Source organism: Corvus cornix, chromosome 3 (assembly GCF_000738735.6).
Source record: "Corvus cornix cornix isolate S_Up_H32 chromosome 3, ASM73873v5, whole genome shotgun sequence".
NCBI classification, from domain to species: Eukaryota; Metazoa; Chordata; class Aves; order Passeriformes; family Corvidae; genus Corvus; species Corvus cornix.
Genome location: NC_047056.1, coordinates 10,296,254 through 10,317,539, shown reverse-complemented (window position 1 = coordinate 10,317,539; position 21,286 = coordinate 10,296,254). Strand labels below are relative to the sequence as shown.

Here is a 21,286-nt window from a genome sequence, read left to right as displayed (position 1 = left end):
TATTTGAATTACAAGCTCTCCAAGCAGAGTGAGAAAAACTTCCTAACGAGTGATTAAAGGAGGCCAGGTGAATTCCTCTCATGCACCCTGCCCCTGAAGGCAACGCTAGGCAGCTGCATTCCTGAGAAACGCTTGTTACCTTGGTCCCCGTACAGAAGAACAGAGCTGGAGGGATCCAGACTGGTTTTCCCTTGCAGTTGCCCTCCACTCACTCTGCCATTCCTGACCTGATGCTGCTTCTATGAGGAGAGGCTTCTTAGAAGCATTTGTAGGCTTCCTGAGGGAGCAGTCAAGAAAATCCTCTCCTTACCCTCTGACTCCTCAGTTTCACAAGCTACAAGGAGAACAATTCACACAGGTGGAACTGTGTTTGTCTGAACCCAAGGATGCCTCTCCACAGGAGAAGCCTGGGTGTGAACGGGGTCAGCACAGCTGCTGCTTAAGCAGGGTAAAGAGATGCCTAGAGAGCCACTCTGACCCAGGCAATGGTAGCAGCACATTCGGTGTCAAGTCCCTGCTAGAAAATGCCAAGCTGCATTTGACAGGCCCTAAAACTCAGTCTGGGTAAGGACATTATTCTAAAATGTATTTTTTAATAAATTTACTAGTGAACTAGATTTATTAAACCATAAAATATTCAACATATGGTTGCAAGCTTACAGTATCTGTGATTGCATCCTACCAAGAGGATGGTACCTGTCCCAGACAGACAGCAGGAGTAAATTACGTTGCAGAAAGTTGGTTGATGTTCATGGTGCCTCCTATCTTGATGACACTTGCATTTTCCACAGATCCAGTGCCCAAATGTAATATTTTCTGGTTCAGTTTAGAAACCTCCAGGCATAAGCAACACCTTTGATTCATGGATGAAAGGAAGAGGACATTGCAGGCTGCAAGAAACATGGTTTAGCCAGGCATTTTGTGGGACAAGCTAAATCCAAATGGCCAGGGAATAGGGTTGGAGTTCTTCTCCATTAGTCAAGAGAGTGTGATGGACTGTGAGCAACACTTTGCAGCTTTGCTGTGGATGGAGCCAAACACCAACACAAACGGAGTGATTTTGTGTGCACCAAGTCCTGAACACAGCACCATACCCACAGTGAGCACTTCTCATGAGGGCGGCAAGTCTTTTTAAAATCATGTAACATATACATACCATTAGTTGTATAATAAATGTACACAGAAATATTTGTTTATATGAGCATATAATGTTTCTAGGATTATGTAAACACAAATATAAAGGAATAAGAAGTGTGCTCTTTGCCTCCTCCCTTACATACTGCTTGAGGCAGCTTTGTTGTTCAACAGCAAAACAAGCAGCAGCACATAAAAAAGGAGCAACAGCTCAGTTAGCACTTACCTATAGAAAAATAAACCTGGGCTCTACAGATGTGGTCAGTGTTGGCCTGACCAAGCTGTTGGAAATAATTACAAAAATTCAGGTATACTCACTGGTTTCCCCCTGGTTTTCCCAGTCGATTGGCAGCTGCCTGGTATCCGTTTCAACTGGGTCCTTCTCTTTCCGTGCTAAACCTCTCTGAGCAGGGATGGCAGTGCCAGGCACCTCAGACATCTCTCCTTCCCAGCGGCTGCAAACCTGCTCCGTGGGCCCTCAGCAACTAGGACAGCCCTTGCTCGGCAGCCACATCTGCAGCCTTTCCCTGTTCCCCCCTTCTCCTTGGAGCCCTGCTGAGATGAAACAAGGTAAAATAACAATAGCCCTGCTGCATCTCTAACTCAGCCCAAAGCTGTGTGTGGGGTGAGGCCTCAGGGGAGACGAGCAGGGAGAGCAGGAGGGAGCCTTGGCCGCTGCCATGGCTGCCAGGGCCTGGTGCCACCAGGCTGCATCCTCCTGCCAAATGTGCCAAACATCTGAAAAACACCTAAAAATCACCTGAAAAAACCCACCTGTCCTTGGCCTCCCTTGCTGTGTCCGCATGAGAATGGCCTGTGCCCAACGCTTAGCAGGCTTTGCCACCCAAAATCGTAAAATAAAGCAATTTTTTCCTTAGAAACCCCAAGCTCTGGAAATGCCCCCATTCTGTTTCCCCCTCACTTCCCAGCCACCTCAACAAGAATAAACAGCATCATTTTGACAATAAATGGCATCGTTTTGATATGATGTATTTATATTTACATGGTACATTTTAAAGCAATAGCTACACTGATCATACATATTAGAAACAATAAAAAAAGAAGTTAAGAACTAAAATGTACATCATACACTTGTATATATATTTTTTTTACACAGAGGTAAAAAGGCTTATAAAAATCAATACAACAGGGTTTTAACTTTTAGTATATAGATACATAATGATGAGGCTTCAGGCACTTTAATTTGTTAACGTGAGCAATAGCTTGGAAAAAAAAAAACAAACAAAAAACCAAAACCTTTCCACAACAGGAAAAAAAAATTGGTTAATGTTTTTGTTACCACAGATACAAAAATAAAATCTGAATAATTTCTCTCAAATGATTGATGTCAGTATTGCAAAGCTGACTGGGAGAATGCTACACACTGTTCAGCAGCAGTGTGGAAATTAAGGAGAAATATTTACAAAAAACCACCCATTTCTATCCTTGTGCCCTTACACCACTGCCATCATGAACCAAATAACGTACGCAGCAAAATCTACAAGTATTACAAAAACCCAAGAGAAGAGGGAGGAAGGAGGAGGGAAAGAAAAAAAAATAAAAAAGAGGGACTTTTTTTTTATAACTTTTATTTTCAGACATACAGAAAGGCTTGGAGTATGTCTATTTTACTTAAATAAATAGGGGCACTTCAAGACCGGACAAAAAACTGCAAGATCTTTTTGTAGTGTTGTGCTTTATAGAGAGAAGATCTTACAGATGTTTGTTTACATGAAACAACTTTTGAGAACAGAAATAAAAGGAAAAGGTTGTTTCATTAATTATTTTTTTACGAGGCTGGCTTGATGTTTACTAGACACCATTGAGAGATTTGTCAACTGCTATTAGGCACAAAATATTTGTATTTCATTCAGCAAACCCAGACACATCACCCAGAGTGTAACACTCCATCCCTTTTCCACTATCATTCTTTTTTTTTTTCTCCAACCAAAAAAATCCCCAGTAACTGCTATGAATTAAACCTACCCAACTCTATAGTGTATAATAAGCACATTGCATACTTAATTAATGGTTGACTAAAAAGCTGTGATTAACTCTCAGAGGAACCGTTGGGACATTCCACCAAGAAAGAATGGCAAGTGTTCCTTTTACATTTATTTGGCAAATTAATTCTTAAAAAAAAAATTCCTCTCTTTTAAGACTGATGTCAATGTGCAATAGAGGGAGGGAAAGGACATGCGTCCACTGGCAATTTACTGCAGAAAGAAATTATGGCAGGAACAGCAGTGCCAGCTTTGACAAGCCAATCCCTAGCTGCCTCAAAGTATTCGGATTGTACTATGCTAGTTAGAGCTCACTGCGCTAAATCATTTTTTTTATTTTTTAATAAAAATTATTTGGCTATTCCTTGTAATATATTAGAAAAATACTCTTTTTCCAAGCTAATTACAAGCCTTGTACACAAGACAACATGACATTAAAAAAAAAATAATTAAAAAAAAATTAAAGTAGTATTATCCTGCTGTATGCACCTTATGCATCCACTTGATAAACCTGGGTGGTGAACTGGGGAGGGGGAAAGCCAGGCAGATGCCTCGGTCTGGCTCCTGCAAAGACTCACATGCTCCATCCCACACACAGGCTCACAGCAACGCCGGCTGCGTGCGCAACACGCTGGGACACGTGGAAGTATCTGGAGGATTGGGACCGCAGGTCACAGACTGGAAGTGGTAGTTAACATCCTGGCTTTGGATTTTTAAATACCTGCTTAGATTGCTAAATGTTGTTACTACAGTGGACGCGAATGTTCTCGTGCTCATGTATACAGAAAACAAACACACACGATTTTCCATACAATCCATCACTTAATGCAGCATTTCCCCAGAATTGCCATAATAGTGCTTTTGACATTGCATTGTTAGTAATTCTTTGCATATCAACAATCTTCCTCATCTGGAACCTTAGTGTTTTATTCACAGATCACTATGTTGCTGGCTAATGAAGACGTTCCCTTTCTTTTTGGGCAGAGCTCTGAAAACACAGTTTTATTTTTCCAATGTTATTTAGGGAAAAGAGAAAAGCCTAAATTTTAAGTTTCCCTTTCAAGTAGTGGTCTGAAATGATTACAGGTAAGGAGGACTACCAGATTCTCAATGGTTATGTGACTATGGTAACTGAGCCTTACTTTCTGTTCACAGAGGTTTACGAACAGAGAAATAATTTAAGATGTTTGCTGAAGGAAATGACGATGGACCCTAGAAGAGAAACTGCAGCTTAGATGGCTATTTTAGCTTTGGAAAACAGAACAAAAAACCCAAAGAAAACCAGTGACAGAAATACTGTTGTTGTGGTACAAGTTTGTTACTAGCACACCTTCTATACACGCACAATAGCTTGACGGTAAGTTAAAATACCTTCCAAGTGAGATTTCATTCACTACACCGCCCCATTTCTAGAAATGCCAAAGCTTGCTAACACACTGATGGTACCACACAAGCGGAGGCAAGACAGACACAACCTGGAGATGTTCTACAATCCACCACCATTTAAAGCAGTTCTTCTCTCAAACTCATTTTAAATGAAAAAAAATATATAAACATGTACAAGACAGTCTGTTTTGATTACAGATTAATAATACAAAAGTCTATGCTGTAGGTTAGTTAGTTAGAACAGTTGATGAGCAAATCAATGCAGTGTGAGCCCCAGATGACCCAATGTAAAGTGATCCAAACTGGTGGTTTCCGGATGCTGTCGGGCACAGTGGCTGCATTAAAGTGAGTGACCTCAGTGCTCCAAAACCAACGTGTTCCTTGAACTACAGGAAAAACCTAACACTTTGAATGCATCTGTAGTCATCCAGCAGCTTTGTGTTTTCCACCACAGCACCTGCACATGACCCCACAGTGGTAACAAGCCCGAAGCGGCAAGTAACAGCACATACATGGAGCAATGAAAGACAAGGCGATAAGGGCCATCCACCGGAGGCAAAACATTTCATCACTGGTGTCGCACGAGCAAGGATCTGTATAGTCTCCTTCTGGGTCGGACATACAGTGATAGAGCATAGTGTCTGCGCACCACATACAGCTCACTCGATGGATGCAAGTCTTGACGCGGTCTGGAGCATCCTGGCATTGACCCCGCTTGTTCTCCTCGTGGTTGAACATGTCCCTGCAGTACACGCACCGCGACCTCTCACCATCTTCCTTCCGCCTGGGCTTGAATTTGACAGGTTGAGTCTTTATCACAGCACCCTTGGTATCTTCACCCAGGTCAAAGTCTGAGTTGTCTACGTAAGGATAAGTGTATTCGTGTTTCGAGGCCTCGCTTTTGGCAAAACGTACGTAGGAGTCCATGTCATCAGGATCAAAGTTCTTTCCTCGTGCTGGGGCATGGCGATAATCCTCATATCCAGTCATCCAAATCTTTTCCCGAGGATTGATGCGCACTATCTCCTCATCATCGTCTGGAAAGTTGACGTGCCGGTAGGATCGTGGTACTGACTGTGGAAGTAGGAAGGAGGGAGAAAAAAGAAATAAGCTCACTTTGCTACTGGTAATCACTGTCTCCTTGCTTCATGAAGAGCCAATATTTAACAACTGTGTCTTTCCTTCTTTATATGCCCCTCACCGTGATCCATCACAGTTTCAGCCTTTGGCTCAGGAGGGAGCACAACGGTCACAGTCCTACACTGGCCTGTGTGTTCGTGGTACAACACAACATGCTAAACCTTAGTGTTATCCCTCCTCTCCTCCCCTTTTTTTTAATAACAGGAAGCCATTTAAAACTAACTGAGAAAGAAACAGGGAGAGCAGAAGGAGGGAGTTATCTCTCAGGCATGTGGAAGAAAACCAACCACCAGCCTTAGCTCTGGCAGACAGAGGTCGCAACACTGGGAAGAAACCTTACTTGTTCTAGATGGTAGTGGTCAGAGCTGTAATGGTCGTGAAGGTGGCCACGAGTGCAAATTCTTCGATGTTCGCAGGATGCAGGAGAAGCCAGAGTTCGCACAGGCTGTTCCCTCTTCTGAGAGGAGTTGGAGGAGCTATCTGTAGCATTCTGTTTTAAGCGGAAAGGGCGGAAAAAAATCGTCATACATTCAGCTGTTACCGCACAGGGCATTAAGAGATGTTTTGCTACTCACTGACTTTGCGCACACCTGCAATATTGGCAACACCTGACCGCTGGAGGCTTCATGAAGTTTCACATAAAATACTTGAAAGAGGCAGATCTGTTGCCAGGCCATAAAAGCTGTCGCCACACACATGGAAAAATAATATGCCATAGCCTGCCCGTGACATATTCACCAACACCACTCGTATTTGCTTGGCATGTTATTTGTTATCCTGGGCATGGTGGGATGATGAGTTTACACCAGGAGCTACCTCTGAAGAGCAAAGTTAAACCCTGGGAAATGACACAATCCTGCAGGTCCTGCAGGCTCAGACAGAGCATCTGTGTGTCCACACTGTACCCCACCAGTTACCCAGGCTACAAAAATACTGGCAATTTTGTTAACCTTTACACATTCTCCAAACACTCACTGAATTCCAGTTCATCACAAGCTACTTGAATAATCAGCTTTCCTTTAAAAACTTCAGGATTTTTTTTTTCTTGTTTTGTCACTTTTTAGCCACTCGCAATTAATGTGCAATAAATGTTACTTGTGTTTTTATACATTCCTGGCTTCCCTGTGAGCACTTTCTTTAGGTTAATTAACCACATCATTATGCAACAATGATCACAAAAGGTTGAAATATCACACAAGAACATGCTGTTGCCAATACCTGCTGCTTCTTAACAATCATATTTATCTTCCTGCAGAAACACACAGTGGGGTAATAATGTCAGCCATCATCTCTCCATAGCCCTTCCTTGGTTAAAACAGTTGCCATACAATATTCAGGATTTTGCCCATTAATTCTATTTGTAGGTTTTGGGCTTTTTCATATTACCATGAATATCAATGGACAGTTGTTAAATGCACCAGCAAACCAAGAGCAGGAAAAGGAGAGCCTCCATGCACAACAAACAAAACAGCTGTAGCACTGTACATGCCTGAAACACTGGTGCTTGAAAAAAAAAACATCTCCACCCCATCCCCATCTCAACAAACAAGATGTGCAGCAGCTACAAGTCCATGGAAAAGGTTCCCGATTGCCACTGCAGTCAGTTGAGACACAACCTCAAGAGCAGAGAAGAACTGTATCAGCAGTAGCAGAAGACTGGTTTTACCTGAAAAGCTTCTCTCCTTGTCAAGAATGCACTCTCTAAATACTATTTTCCAATAAATCGTACTAGACACATTTCTTGCTCCAAGAATAAAAGAACCCTCACTGTGAATATTTGTTTATTCTGAAAACAGCACTCTGAAAGACTCTGTCCAAAGGTGAGAACACCTTGAAGCATTGCAACACAAAAATAGATGTTGGTTCTCTTTAACTCTTATAGCACTTTAAAAGCACCGAGCTCCCAACTTATTTTGTTGAAAGCAAATACACAGTTGTTTGCAGTGTGATGTAAAGCCAGGCTGGGTTATCTGAGAGGTACAACAAGCAGGATGAGTTTTGAATGGCTGACTCCCATTAAGAACAGACTTTTAATGCATGTGTTTGTTTTAGGTTTTTTTTTTTTAAACAAGTACATAGAAGCAGATCAACTCTAAACATAGTTAACAACACCTCTGAAGTGTAACTGCACCAATATTCAGGCTCTTTTAAAAAAGAGGTTTCATCAGCTCAGTCTTTGTAACTTTTATTAGACAAAAGCATTTCAAAGCTGGAGTTTAAACCTTTCCAAACTAATTCTTGTGCACTTAACTTCAGGTCCTACAGTATCTAGCACATTTTGGAGACATTTCAAAAGAAAATGAGCAGCTCCTACAAACATTTTGTAGTAACATTAAGCTTACAACCCTTTTGAAAACTCTGAGAAGAGTCAGGATTTAGTTACAACAGCCACGATGGCACTCACACAAGTACCTTTTTTCTATATGCGGTACAGACCAGGATGCTGAGCTGTGATTTAAGCTCCTCAGAAAGCCACACAACACACCCCATGGCCCAGGCAGCCCCGGCCTGGTCTCAAAGTTAAACTTTGACTGGCATGAAGCAAAAAAGAGGCAGGGCCTTAAAATGGTACCATGGCAGCAGGCAGGACCCTTCACTGTATCCACAGCTGAGCCCTGCTGGGACAAGCCTTTTGTGGATACACTTCGAAAACATTATGGGTGCTCATGGTCCAAACAACACAGCCTGGGGAAATTACCCAGCGGGAGGTCATTGCACATACTGTCCTGCAACTGCCTCCCTGTCCCAGATGAAAATAAAAATCCCACCCAAACTGGATATAACTCCTCGATAATCTCAGCAGGGCAGCTGGGAGCTATAACCAGCCCTCCAAGCACTGTGCTATTTGCTGCCTCTCCGGGAAGGCAGCATTTCTGCAATAGGCAACAGAAAAGAGCTTGTAGTGATTTTTATCTTGCCCGATTTGTATCTACCTTTGCTTTCCTCCACACCTTCTTCTCCTTTAGACCCGTCAGGGCAACCAAGCCTCTCCTCCACATGTGTTGACACGGCGACAGAACCTGTTTGCAGCATACCGGAGGCTGTGACACTGCTCTCCGCTTTCACCTTATTAAAAATTGCTGCATTTCCACATTCAATGTCCCCAGATTAGAGGGGCAGTTTGCCAACACAACTAGCACCCAGAAAGGGGAAATCAAGCTATCCAAGATTGGGTCTCTGCTCACCCGTCCACAAAGAAGTTTATGCTGACTCCTGGTTGGTGACATTAAAGGCAGTAGCTGGTTCACAAAGGCAGTATCTGCAGAGCTACCTTGCTGACCATCAGCTGGGATAAGCACTGGTACTTTCCACCAAGGTTCCCTGACTGAAGTTTCAAACTGACATAGGAGAAGAGTGCTCTCAACATACATGAATGTGTGGTCTGAGGATTGAAGAAAAAAAAAAGAGGTAGAAAATACCGGCCTTCCAAGCAGAAGGTCACCAGTGAACCCCACAGGCTCCTCACCTGTGCTGGTGGGCACACTCATCAATGATATGAGGAGAGAGATGAACAAGATGATGACACAGTTTTCTGATGGAACTAAAGTTATTCATGAGAGTCAAAATGAAAGCTGACCCTGAAAACTTATTTAAGAATCTCATGATGCTGAAAGACTTTTAACATGCTAGATATTAAAAAACCCCTGAACATAATTAACTCTAAAGTGCAGTGTGACATAAACACCTTGGTCTGACACATGGAATGATGCCCTCTGAGCCAGTTACTGCTGTTCAGGAAAGAGGTCTTGGGATTAAAATAGGCAGCTCTGTGACAGTGTCCACTTGGTGGCCCAGCAACAGGTTAAAAAAAACCAGCAGCCACAAAGACAATCGCCAAGGCACTCCGTGTATCTGCTGTGCTTCTCCAAGCTCTCTGTGGTGCTGGCCGTCCTCCACACTGGTCCAATAAGGGTACTTCCACCATGGCAAGCTCACAGAGCCATGGCCAGGACCATAGAGGACATGGGATGGCTTCTCAACAACAGCTAACTAAATATCCTAGGTCTCTCCAGCCTGGGAAAGAGATCATGGAAGGGAACAAGAAGATGAGAACTCTACTGAATTGTGAGCCCCACAGAAACGTGAGCAGGAAGGGATTATTCTTCTAGCATCCTTCAGAAAGGAAGATCATGAGGCATTCACTGGAACAGGCTCAATAAGGTTCACGCAGAAGGAGGTACTTCTGATGGTGCCCACAGCTAAAACGCAGTTCAAGAAGCCAGAGGGAAGCCCTCAGAAGGAAGTAATCGACCAAAGATTAGAGGCATGATGATGCCTCAGGCCTCTGAAGGTGTACTCTTCTCTCAGTGCCACTCCACTGGGACTGAACCTGAACTTGGTGACCAGTGACAATCAGGAATGTTCTCAAAGAAAAGGCACACTCATCTTCAGCCAAGTGCCATTAAGAACAAGTGATGGCAAGACTTCGTCAGTGAGGGAAGCAGGGAACAATTTCTGTCCCCCACAACAACGCTGGGACTTGGCTGGGATTTTCTATCATCAGCATAGCACAGAAAATTTTGGGGAGGGGGGCGAAGGGTGGAGACATGAGAGGTTTGCTGCAAGTCATCCAAATACAACACACTCACCTACAGGAATACATCTAGAAAGGACATGGTCTCCAGAGCCAGAGCCAGGCTATTTCACTGATGGAAAAGCAGGTCCCAAACCACTGAGCCACTGGTCTTTCAGAGAAACACCATCTTCTTCTAAAACCTGTTGAAACCAATCCAGCTCCAGCATTTGGGTTTGAGAGGAAACTATTGAAAACATGCCCGGTAGTCACAAAAGAGAAAAGAACCCAAAACTAAAGTTGCTGGAACAGGGAGTCCGATAAGAAACTCTGTTTCAACATGCCCTGAAACGCTCAATTACGAGACATTTGTGCTGCTTGTACCAGAACCTTCTGACTGCTATAGCGGTCACAAACTCTTGTGGTTTCACTGCTTGGATAACAAAATCATTAATCACAACCATAAGAGTAATTTTATAAAACCTGTGCAACACATTTCCTGTTGCAAGCAAGCTGGACATATCTGAGCAAGCACATGTACTGCATGTGTGGTATGGCTGCTTTAAGAAACAACACTGGGCTTCTACTGGCAAATGGTGTCACTGTGGTAATTTAAAAAAAAAGAAAAACATGTCCTTGTTTCCCCCTCAGACTTTCAGAAGTGACTCATTAAATTAAAAAACCCCAGTCATTAGTAAAGAAGATTATGTTAATCATTTACTGCAGTTTATTTCTCATTGAAATGGATTTGTTACACAAGAAGGCTAATCAGATACCTAAGCAATAGGCATAGATGAGCATGTATGAAAAAAATATGAGAAAAAGAAGCATTCTCCTGCTTCTGAACTGGACTGATCACCTAGCCTCTAACGGCTTCACAGAATATGTTCACTCTGTGTGATGCAACATGCAAGGCTGACTACAAAAAAAAAGAAAGATTCCTCTCAGAATTATGAAGCAATACAATCTGTGGCAGCTTGTCAGAAATTGGTTGCCAGAGGGCAATTATAGAGTTCTGTCACTTAAAACTTCCAGAAGTGCTCTCTGCCAGCTAAAGGATTTACTGTCAAAAATAATTGTGGGTCAAGCAAGACAAGATGATTTTTTTCCTCTCTAGAATTTTAATGGCTGCATGAAGGGGGGGGGAACTGATGTACCATGTTGTTGAACAATTAGCTTTGCAAGTAATGGTCCTGAAGGAATCAAAAACTCATGCCAGCCTGGCCTTTATAAAGCACAAGGCAACCTGCTCTCTATTGCCCCCCTCCACTTTGCCCATCTCCCACTGCCATGCAAGCCCACACACCACAACATCCAGATCCAAGAGGGCCTCTTCACACGCAGCACAGAAAAGCAAAACTTGGTAGGGCTCACAGTCTCATCTTTACAGAAGGCATCCCTCTGCAATAGCCAAAGCTCATTGCAGCAACTCCTGGGTTCACCTGGAGAAGCCTGGACATGTTGAAGAAGAGCCCAGCATCACCTCATCTTTAGAGAAGGCATCCCCATCATTCCCAGGACAAGAAAACCAGCTCCACACCAACTCATGGCTTGAGGATGAGCCTGGAAAAGTGACAGCCAGAGAGCTGCATCCTCCTGTGCCACAGCCCGACCACCTCCGGGCCGAGACCTCTGCAGTGGGCTCCCCACTGGCAGCCGGAGCCCTTGGTGTGCTCTGCCCAGGTGCAATCCCTTCGGAGCCCCGGCACAAGGCAGCTCTTCTTCACTTGACCCTTTCCTTTCACTGGAACACGGGGAGGCACAGCTGTGCTATCAGTACGGAAAGGAAGAACGATAAAGCCAGCGAAACAGCACAGCAAGCGAGTGATACCGAGCTCTGCGCTGGCCTGGGGCTTATCTACGGAGCTGCTGTTTAGGAACTTCACAAAGAGGAAGTCTGAGAGTTATTTCGGATGCATGGCAAAGAAACATCCACCTTTCCAAAGAAATTAAGATAAAATATAGTCTCCCAGAACTCCCTCAGCTTAATCTTGCCAGACCAGGACAAGTCCTTCTGTTCTCCTCCAGCTTTTTTTTTTTTAAAGCCTAAAGAGATACAGCACTTCTGAGTTTCACGGATAGTGAACAGCACAAATCCTAAATTTTGTCTCAAAACACCTTTTTCTCTCTATTCAGGACATTTAGAAAAGGGAACAGCTGACATTTTCCATCCATCTCTAAGTGTGCCTTGTGTATTCAAGACAGCCCATTTCAAAGGGAGCTTAGATTATCCAAGTATTAAGAAAAAGATTCAGTGTAAAAAATCTTTTAAGATTTGAGACTCCTGTCTCCTAAGCACAAGCTTTTAATTTGTCATGGCAAGACAAAGCCATGGATGAAATGCTTTTGTCAAATTTCTGTTTGTTTCCTATCACTGAAGACAAGACAGAAATCATATTGCAGAAAATTGCTTCCACACATTTTGGAAACATTTGCCACTCTCATCCACTGGGGATGGCTGGAGCTGAACATAGTTCTACTCTGTTGAAAGTCTTGAAGGAAAAGCTTCATGTTAGATCATATTCCAGTTCAGTTCAAAGACTAATTGGCTGTACACAAGCATTAAAATAAGCATGAATTCAGGCTTGTCCAACACCAGAACAGGACTAGAATTTCTCAGATGTTTGGACTGTTTTCTAGTCATCCCTTAAACAAATGCCAATATAAAGTGCAGAAGGCTAGCAATTTTTCACTGCTACCTTTTTTTATGTTAAGTTTTTGTGGTTACAGCTTTTAGTGCCAGAAAGATGCTGGTGGCTGTGCTGGCTGAAGTCAGCAAAACTTAAGGAACATTTACAAGAATTCAGTGCACCAAGATCATCTCCATTAAACTCCTGCTAAACCCGACTCTGGCATCATTGGGCAGTTCTGCATGGACCACAGATGTGGCTTAACAGCTCACTTCAAGAAGTGAAAAGAATATATGAGACTCAGACACGATTAAATGACGTGACAAACACTCAGATGTGGTAAGGGGGAAACCTCAGGGAGATTTTCCTGTTTCACTACTTGCCTCATACAAGCCATCAGACACGTCTGCAAAAGCAGGCATTTGAAGAGATACAAAGAGAAACTTTGTCTGCGAAAGTCAGAGGAGGACTGAAGCAAGTCAGTACCCCATTTTGCTCAGACTCAGACCTGGACCAGAGGCTCTGAGCAGGTATATACAACACTTCCTTCCCAGGATACCCCTCCCTCTCGCTGCACCACTGGGCTAGAGCACCACTTTGATGGAAAGGAAAGTCTTTGCATCAGGTACTTACAAGGGAAAACCAGAATGTTTTAAGGGGGGAAAAAACCCAAACCACAAGCCCAGCTTCTAGGGCTGCTTCCCCAGGCAGCACAGCAATCCCACAGTACAGTGGTGAGAGCAGAGTGGCTCTGTCTACCCACAAGGCGCTTGTGTCCTCATCCATGTGGAGCGCCTCTCCTTACCAGGACTCCCACGCTTCCTTCTTCATTCCTGCAACTCCTCCGTGCTGTGGCCTGATTGGATTTCTCCATGCTGAGACAAGCTACACTGCTTCAACAGGATCTTTTTACTTAAACCTGGCAACTGTTTAAGCTAACCAATTGCTTAAAAAACATCTAGGGGAGAGAGGGTGGCATTTTCTGTTTGCAGAGGCTTGAAAATGACATCCCGGTGCAGACTACAGCATTGTTGGGATGCTCCAGCATCCAACATTTGTGCTTGTACAGCTCGGCAAAGATTAGCAAAGCTCCTTTCTCTAACAATATTATCCACATTACCACAGCTGTCCTCTGCTAAGGCCAAGAGAATGGCCACCATGGTCTGAGCTGCTGAGGGGAGGCGATGGTCACTGCTTCTCCCCCCCACCAGTCCCATCACCTGCTCTGTGGGCATGCGTGGGTGCAGGACCACAGGAATGCAGCCCAAAATCATTTGTGCGTCAGCTCCCTGACCTCAGCTGACCATCCATGTGGTGGCACAGGAGGTACGGAGAGCAGAGGTACGGGAGGCTGGAAGGGGTGCTCCTAATTTTCAGGTGCTGACAGGGAACTTAGCACATCCAATGCTGCCAAAAAGCATTCCTTTTGCAAGATGGATAAGGATGCTAGGAAATAAAGGAGGAAAGTTCACAAGGGGGTGTTACATACTGGACAGCTGAGCGCAGCTGGGAACAGATGGCTCCACAAAACTCACCACTGAATCTCAGCTCTTCTATACAGAAACTTTCAAGGAGGGGGGAAGTGCTAATGAAAATTAAATTAGCCAAGCTAAAAGAATTGATGCACCTAATCCATCATTAATGTCTCTGCTATGTGCACTGCAGCCTCTAAATTCAGCAGTGGTCCTCCTGTATAATACACCAGGTCACAAACAGAGGAAGAAAAACTAAGTTAAATGCAAACTTCCCACAGCAGACTGATACGATATTTTAAGAAGTCAGTTAGGGGTCCTTTATTCCCACAGTTATGAGCATCAATGATATTTTAGCTGGAATTTATCACCAAAATAGAATCCAACAGCTGATGAAAACTTTTAAAATACCCTCTTCATATGCACTGCAAATATGTCAGGCTCTGCTTAAAAATGTAATGGTACTTATTTACTTCTGTCTTTCCTTCTCATTTTGCAGAAAGAGCCAGAGACATATGAACTGCTTCCTACAATCACTTCTGATTTAATTTTCATGAAGTATTTATGAGATACAGGGCAAGCAGACCCTTAACAAAACACATTAGACAGGTGAGGGAAGGAAACAGGCCTATTTAGATGCAATTCTTTATAATGCATTTCTGTACTGGGCAGAGGTCCACTCTGAGCTCCCCAACTTGTGTTCTGCTGTTTATCCTCAGCTACTACCAAACACATCCTGGGGGCAGAGGGGACACCATCTTGCAATATTTTGTCAGTCAGAAGAAGGTTGTGGGGGTTCTTTACAGCTTTTCTTTTTTGCTTGGTTTTTTCTTCCTAGGGGTGGGAGGGGGAGTCTGTCAACTTAAAGGAAAACTTAAAACCTCATATAAAAGCATGTTTCATTGCTAAGCTTTACCAAACTCCTCCTTTTTTTTCCCAAACTCTCAAAAAAAAAGAAAGCCCAAACAAACAAACTAACAAATCCCAACCCTGACCATTTGAGAGGATCCAAAATTCAAGGGCACACTCCAGGCAGCCTCAACTCTCTGTTTGTTTTGGGTTTTTCTTTTCTGTCTGTTACACAAGACAACAGATTCAAATCAGACTTGCCAGTGTTTACACAGCAGGTGGGAATTACAGGTTCCTTCACGAAGGGAAGAGCAACACAGTCATTTGCCCCACAGTTCCAACTCAACTCCCTTCCCATCACTGCTCAGACAGATGCTCCAGCTCAGCACCAGGAGCCAAATGCTTTTCCCTCTCTCAGAGAGGCCACAGTCCAGCTTTGCCTGCTCGCTCCAGACCTGCATCCCTGCAGTCCCACGGCACTGCCGGGTTATGTGCCAAGCAGCCATTCCCTAATCCTTTCTGCAGCAGTACAGGAAGTTGTCAATCATCGCTCTCCCCCTGGCCAAGGCTGCCTTCTTCCAACAGTGTTTACACCCCGTGCTGGATCTGCTCTGCCTGTCACCTTCAAAGGCAGTGCCTGGGGCCAACCAAGACACCCCAAATCTAGCTGTCTCTGGTGCCTCCTCCTGCGAGTGCCCTGGGACAAGGCATTTTGTTCCAACACAGCAGCCAGTGAGACTGCAGCTTACAAATATAGCTGTGCTGAAAGCCACTTCCTCAGGTTGAATATGCAAGTAATGGAAAAGGCCATTTTCTGCCTTTGTGAAATTTTCAAGCACCCTGAAGCTGAAAGAAAGGCCTATACACTTCAAAGGCTGACTGCATAGCCCAGATTAAAGAGGGAATCTAATGGAAAGCTACAGTCTTATCAACCATGTATTTTCAAGGTAAAAGCATTCATTTGGCCATAACACACCCCCATCAACACTGCCTCAGCTATCCTGGCATCTCCTTCTTGTCTCAACTGAAGGACGAACTTCAGAGTAGAAACATGAAGGAGCAACGCAGGAAATTAAGGAGGAAAATACCATAAATCCTAAACCAGACACAAGTGCAAGAACCACCTTACTTGTACCACCAGCACAGCAGAGGTCTTGCAGAAGGTGATGTATCCAGGGCCGGGGTATGCAATGAATTTCAGGTGGCACGATGAGTACTGGTGGGGTGGTAGAGGTTTTCTGCCTCCCGCTTAGCCCATCAGCTACAGTTTCCCTTGAGCCAGCACTTCTGCTTTTCCAGCCCTACAGTGAGCTGGCTCCAGAAGCTAAACCACCGGAAAAGTATTCGCTTTCTTTTATAGGGCTAGTTTTTGGTTCACTTCCCTGGGTTGGCTCAGCACAGGGTCAGCTGTGGTAGGGAAAGGGGGATGGAGGAGCCCCTGTCTGCTCCACTGAGGCTAAAGACACATCAGTCAAGTTGCATCCGTCATCTGTGGTTTCACATAGGTGCTAAAATAACTCCTGCAACCCCAAATCCTGCTCCCCCACATCAATCATGCTCTTGGCATGATTGTGCTGCAAAAGCAAGGTGGGGGAACTGAGCTGGCTGGAAAATAACTTGCTTTTCACAGGCATCTTGACTCAAATCAGGTCCCCCTTACATAATACCAAAGAAATGCCCTGGAAACCATGGCTGAACAAAAGCAAAAGTAAAATAAAGTAAAAAAAAAAAATCCTTTCCCCCTCTGTTTTACTGTATGTTAAGAAAGGGCAGTTTACTCTTGGTTGTATTTTGTTTCTGACACATTTGTGCCTTAAACACACAAGTGCACTACAGCACTCAGCTCCCGATGAACTAAAAGGGAACACGCTCATAAATGGCTTCACACTTTAACTCATCACACAGTTTAAGTACATTACTTACACAGCCAAGTTATTTTTTCAGAAGACAAACATGCAGCTTGTTGACTGCAAGCATGAAATGTTGTTACAACACACTCTGATCACAAATTCACCATTTAGAAACTACAGCTAGAGAGGCACCAGTCAAGTCACCTTTGTACAAGGAATCCCACAGGCAGGTTTGCTGGTGACCCTTTTCATCTTAAAGGCTCATACTACAAGAAAACAAGGCCTTCAGTAATCTGAAGATTACTTAAATTAATGCAAGTCTGGTTACACAAAACAAAAATTAAATAGAGTATAAAATGTAAAGAGCTGGCACACTGAAATACTACAACATATCATCATCCAAGCACAGGGAAAGGGCAAAATTTGTGTTGAGAAGGAGAGGAGAGAATTAGGAGAGAAGGAAAGGAGAGAATTAGGAGAGAAGGAAATCTCTTTTGAACTGCTGGGGCAAACTGAACAAAACTGAGTACTTAACTGGTGCACAAATTACAACACAAGTTCTGGCAAGATGCAGCTATAAGGAAACTTCCACCACAGCAAAAGATCAAATTTCCGTTTCCTGTAGGATATATCCCAATCCCACTGCACAATCAACTGTGTTTGTATGTGGGAATGGTACAGAGCCAAAAAATACACTACAAAAAATGGTCTTGAGAGGAAGAATTGTGACAAGAGAAATTGCTTACCCTCAGCAAAGTAGCTCAACACATCCCAGTTGTTGCTATAATTAGCTACATAAAAACTACACAGCAGTGAGCCTTAGAATATCTGATAGCAATACAGATACTTTCCGTTTAATAATTTGTTCTTCTTATTTGTAATTCACTTAGAGTGAAACAACACCAAAGCAACTGAAATTTGGTCCATTTGGGAATTGTGTTAAAATGCCTACTCCTGATCTGCAGCAAGAAAAGCATGCTTTACCTATCAGAGTGACACAAAAACAAACCCCATAATAAATACAATAAAGCAATACATAAATTGTGCGAGACCCCTAGCCCCTCTCCTTTCTTTCAAAGGAAGGACATAAAGCTTCAAATTTACCCCATGAGTCTTTCTCCTATCAGCTCCCCTGAGCTCTTCACTTACATCTCATGAATCTGTTATATACACAAGAATAAATAGAGTTTATGTTCTGTGTACCTCCGCACCACAGTAATTTTTGTATTTCCTTCTGTCCAAATGACAAGTTATGAGTAAGAGTAAGCAAGGGCAATCTATAGGCTGAAGTACATGATAATTGCCCCTACATTTTTGAAGGACTTAAGGAAAAGAGCAGCTGCCTTTCCAGATGATATCACACTGTTCCAGTGACAATAATATTAAATTATCAGTTAGTACAGCTTGCTTGTATTTGCAGAAAGAGCAAGAAAATAAATGGGTTAATTTCCAGCACCACTTGAAAGAAGCAGGAGATCCTGAAAGAAAGGGAGAAATACAACACTAGAAAATAAACCTGACAGCCAGATAAAAAACTTGCCATTTGACCTTCCCTACTGAAAAATCTCTTTCAGCATTGGTATCCATTCTCATTGAGTGATGTGAATTTGTGTGGGCAAAGTTAACCTGAAGGCAGGAAAAAAACCCAAACAGATAAAGCGCAGCTAGCCTTAAAACTGCTAAAAAAAGCCAGGACCTTTTCAGTGTTTTAGTGGCATCTCTCCTGCTTTCTGACCCTCGGCAGACCAGCAGGAAGAATTCCACTGAAAACCTCCTGATACAGCCTGGGATTAATGGGATGAAGAAAAAAACCCAATTAAAACACAGATAAACCAGTAACTTCAGGCTCTGGGACTACCCTGGTAGCCAGCCTGTTGGAACAGCTCTAGGCAGCTTTTCTCGTGAGAAGAGGTGTGAAGAGCCAAAGCTGTGTTCAGACACGACAAGCACTGCCGAGCTGCTGAGGTGGGGCTGCACTGGTTGCTCAGGTGCTGGGCAGGGGTGCCCAGAGCCCTGTGCACAATGTGAGTGACCCAGCTGTATAAAAGAACATGACTAAATCTCAGTCCAGTTCATTGGTCAAAGCCAGCAATGGCTATTTTGTGTTTGTTTGTTTTTGAGGGAAGGATTTGAGCCTGCTGGTTTTTCTGTGTGTGAATTTCTCTCTTCTTGGCAAGTACTTTTTTTTTTTTCCCCTTTAAAATCTGAATTAGAATAGCTGTGGTTTACAATGCAAGCCCAAAATCCAGACATCAGAGGATGTGGCTAGCAGCAATGAACCCTTTGGCTGTTCACACAGAGCACAGCTGGCTCCTGGGCAGGAAGAAGAACAGAAGTAAGGCCATCATGTCCTGTCACTGTAACAATCCCCACGTTGCTCTGCTCAGCCTCACAGAGCAAAGAAGGTAGATTTGCTCAAGGTGACAACCCCATCATTCCCACAGAGAGCTCTGAGCCTCCAAAAGGCATTTTCCCCTTCTGTTACTCGAGGACAGCATTAAGAAAAAGGAAATTGCAAGCTCTTGTGGCTCCTCAATCCCTGAGCACAACTTCTGACTGAAACACATCTTGCAACTTGTTGTTCTACTCTCAGCAACATCATTTTCCATAGAGGGCTGGGATGAGAGATGCTCCAGCATCCCACAGAACTCACAAATATATTCCAAAGTATTTGGACAGGGTTTCTACTGTCTACTTTAAAGAAAAAAAGCCACAGTTATTCTTCAAAAGAACCAGCTGAATGTGAAATGACCAAGCCAGCAAGAAAAATTACATTTACTGTTTATCTAACTAACATAAATCTTATAAATTTTAATAGTGAGGCTGTAACATGCTTGAGGCCCAGATGGGAGATGAAAGTAGACAAAAGGTTTCAAGGAAAGGCAGCAGGGATAAATCTGTTTTTTTAATTAGGAAAGCAGAAGAGATGCAAGAGGGACTGTAATGCAAACATCTGCCCCAATATGCACCCTTCTGGTGGAGAAGAGGTAAAATTGTGTCTGTCTCTGAAATGACTGTCAGCAGTGTCCAAGCCACATAACAAACTTCCTAACTCAAACATCCCCAAGCACAGGAATCCACGTTCATGAGAATATTTCCCCCATCTTGCAGTCAGGGAACCAAGATAAGTAAGCTTTTAGCCAGGAGTCAACAAGAGAAGCAACGGACGGAGTGTGTGCACTTTGAAAAGCCACTTTTGCTCAGCCATGTGCTAGATCCTGCCTGCTCAACCTGCCAAACTCTGAAGGTCTCACATTGAACAAAAACTAGGATTTAAAAAAAATATTATTGATTATATAAAACAGCTGTGATTTTAACATGCATATCAAACTTAATGAGGCTGAGTTTTGCTGTTTTCTCCCTTACATTCCTCTTAAAACAAAAGGAGACTGCAGTCATTTTTAGAGTCACAAACATGGGAGCTGCTGCTCCTCCTGCCAGTGGGTGTCTTTTCTTTAGCACTAAAGCAGGCACAAGGCTGCAGATTTATCTGAAAAACACATGAGTGGTGTTTCAGCTGAACTGGTCATAAGGTTTTAGAACAAACACCTCTGCTTTTTCAGATGGGATGCTAAAAGAGACCATTTCAGGTACTCTGCAGACTCTGGAAGACATTGACCTTTTTTCCTTGGAATCAATTCACATTTTTCACTTCGTGGTCATGTGGGATTATTATCTGTAATTGAAAGTAGAAGTGTAGATTAGGGAAAAAAATTTTACACAAAAACTCAATTATATGGCAAATTCTGTGGCTGAGGAACTCCAGAATGCATTCAGTCTGTATCAAACCCTACTTCTGAAATGAATGTTAATTAAAGAAGGCTGAAGACGCAGGCTGGATGGATTAAGACAAACAGAACAATCTCAGCCCATTGCAACGACAGTGTTTCCCCAATGGAGACAGAACGGATGGCCAGTCTTACTCAGATTGCATCTCCTGAGAGGACGATTTATAATGTACAAGACAGAAGAAATTTATTTGCTAACATATGGAAAACATTTATGGGCTCTTCAGAGGATCTGAAACTCAAGAAACACAACTACATATTGTTAAAACTCCTAAATGGAGATTTCATTCTAGAAATAAGCGTTTTTCAACTCGAGTCTGTGACATTTAGTTCTATATACTGTTGTTTCCTGCCTTGTCAGGTATGAATTTCAGAACAGGTTGTATGCTGTAGGTCTAAGCCACAGGAAAAGTGTTAGCTGGCAAAGCCCTGTTTTTAAACATATAACCCATGCTTCAGAAAGATGGATGGCGAGCATATGCCATAGGGATAGGGCAGGATCCTGCTGCCCAAGTTACCAT

At 43.3% G+C, this 21,286-nt stretch overlaps 1 protein-coding gene across 2 annotated transcripts in view; it reads right to left on the bottom strand.

Moving 5' to 3' along the window:
* Positions 1 to 2,108: 2,108 nt before the first annotated feature.
* Positions 2,109 to 21,286, bottom strand: part of SPRED2 (sprouty related EVH1 domain containing 2) — a 59,899-nt gene continuing 40,721 nt past the window's right edge. For both annotated transcript variants that reach the window (XM_039568720.1, XM_010410968.4), the window contains exons 5-6: positions 6,004 to 6,153; positions 2,109 to 5,597 (exon numbers count right to left, since the gene is read on the bottom strand). In XM_039568720.1, the coding sequence (XP_039424654.1) occupies positions 4,947 to 5,597; positions 6,004 to 6,153 (801 nt within the window). In that variant the 3' untranslated portion in view covers positions 2,109 to 4,946. The remainder of the gene's footprint in view (positions 5,598 to 6,003; positions 6,154 to 21,286) is intronic.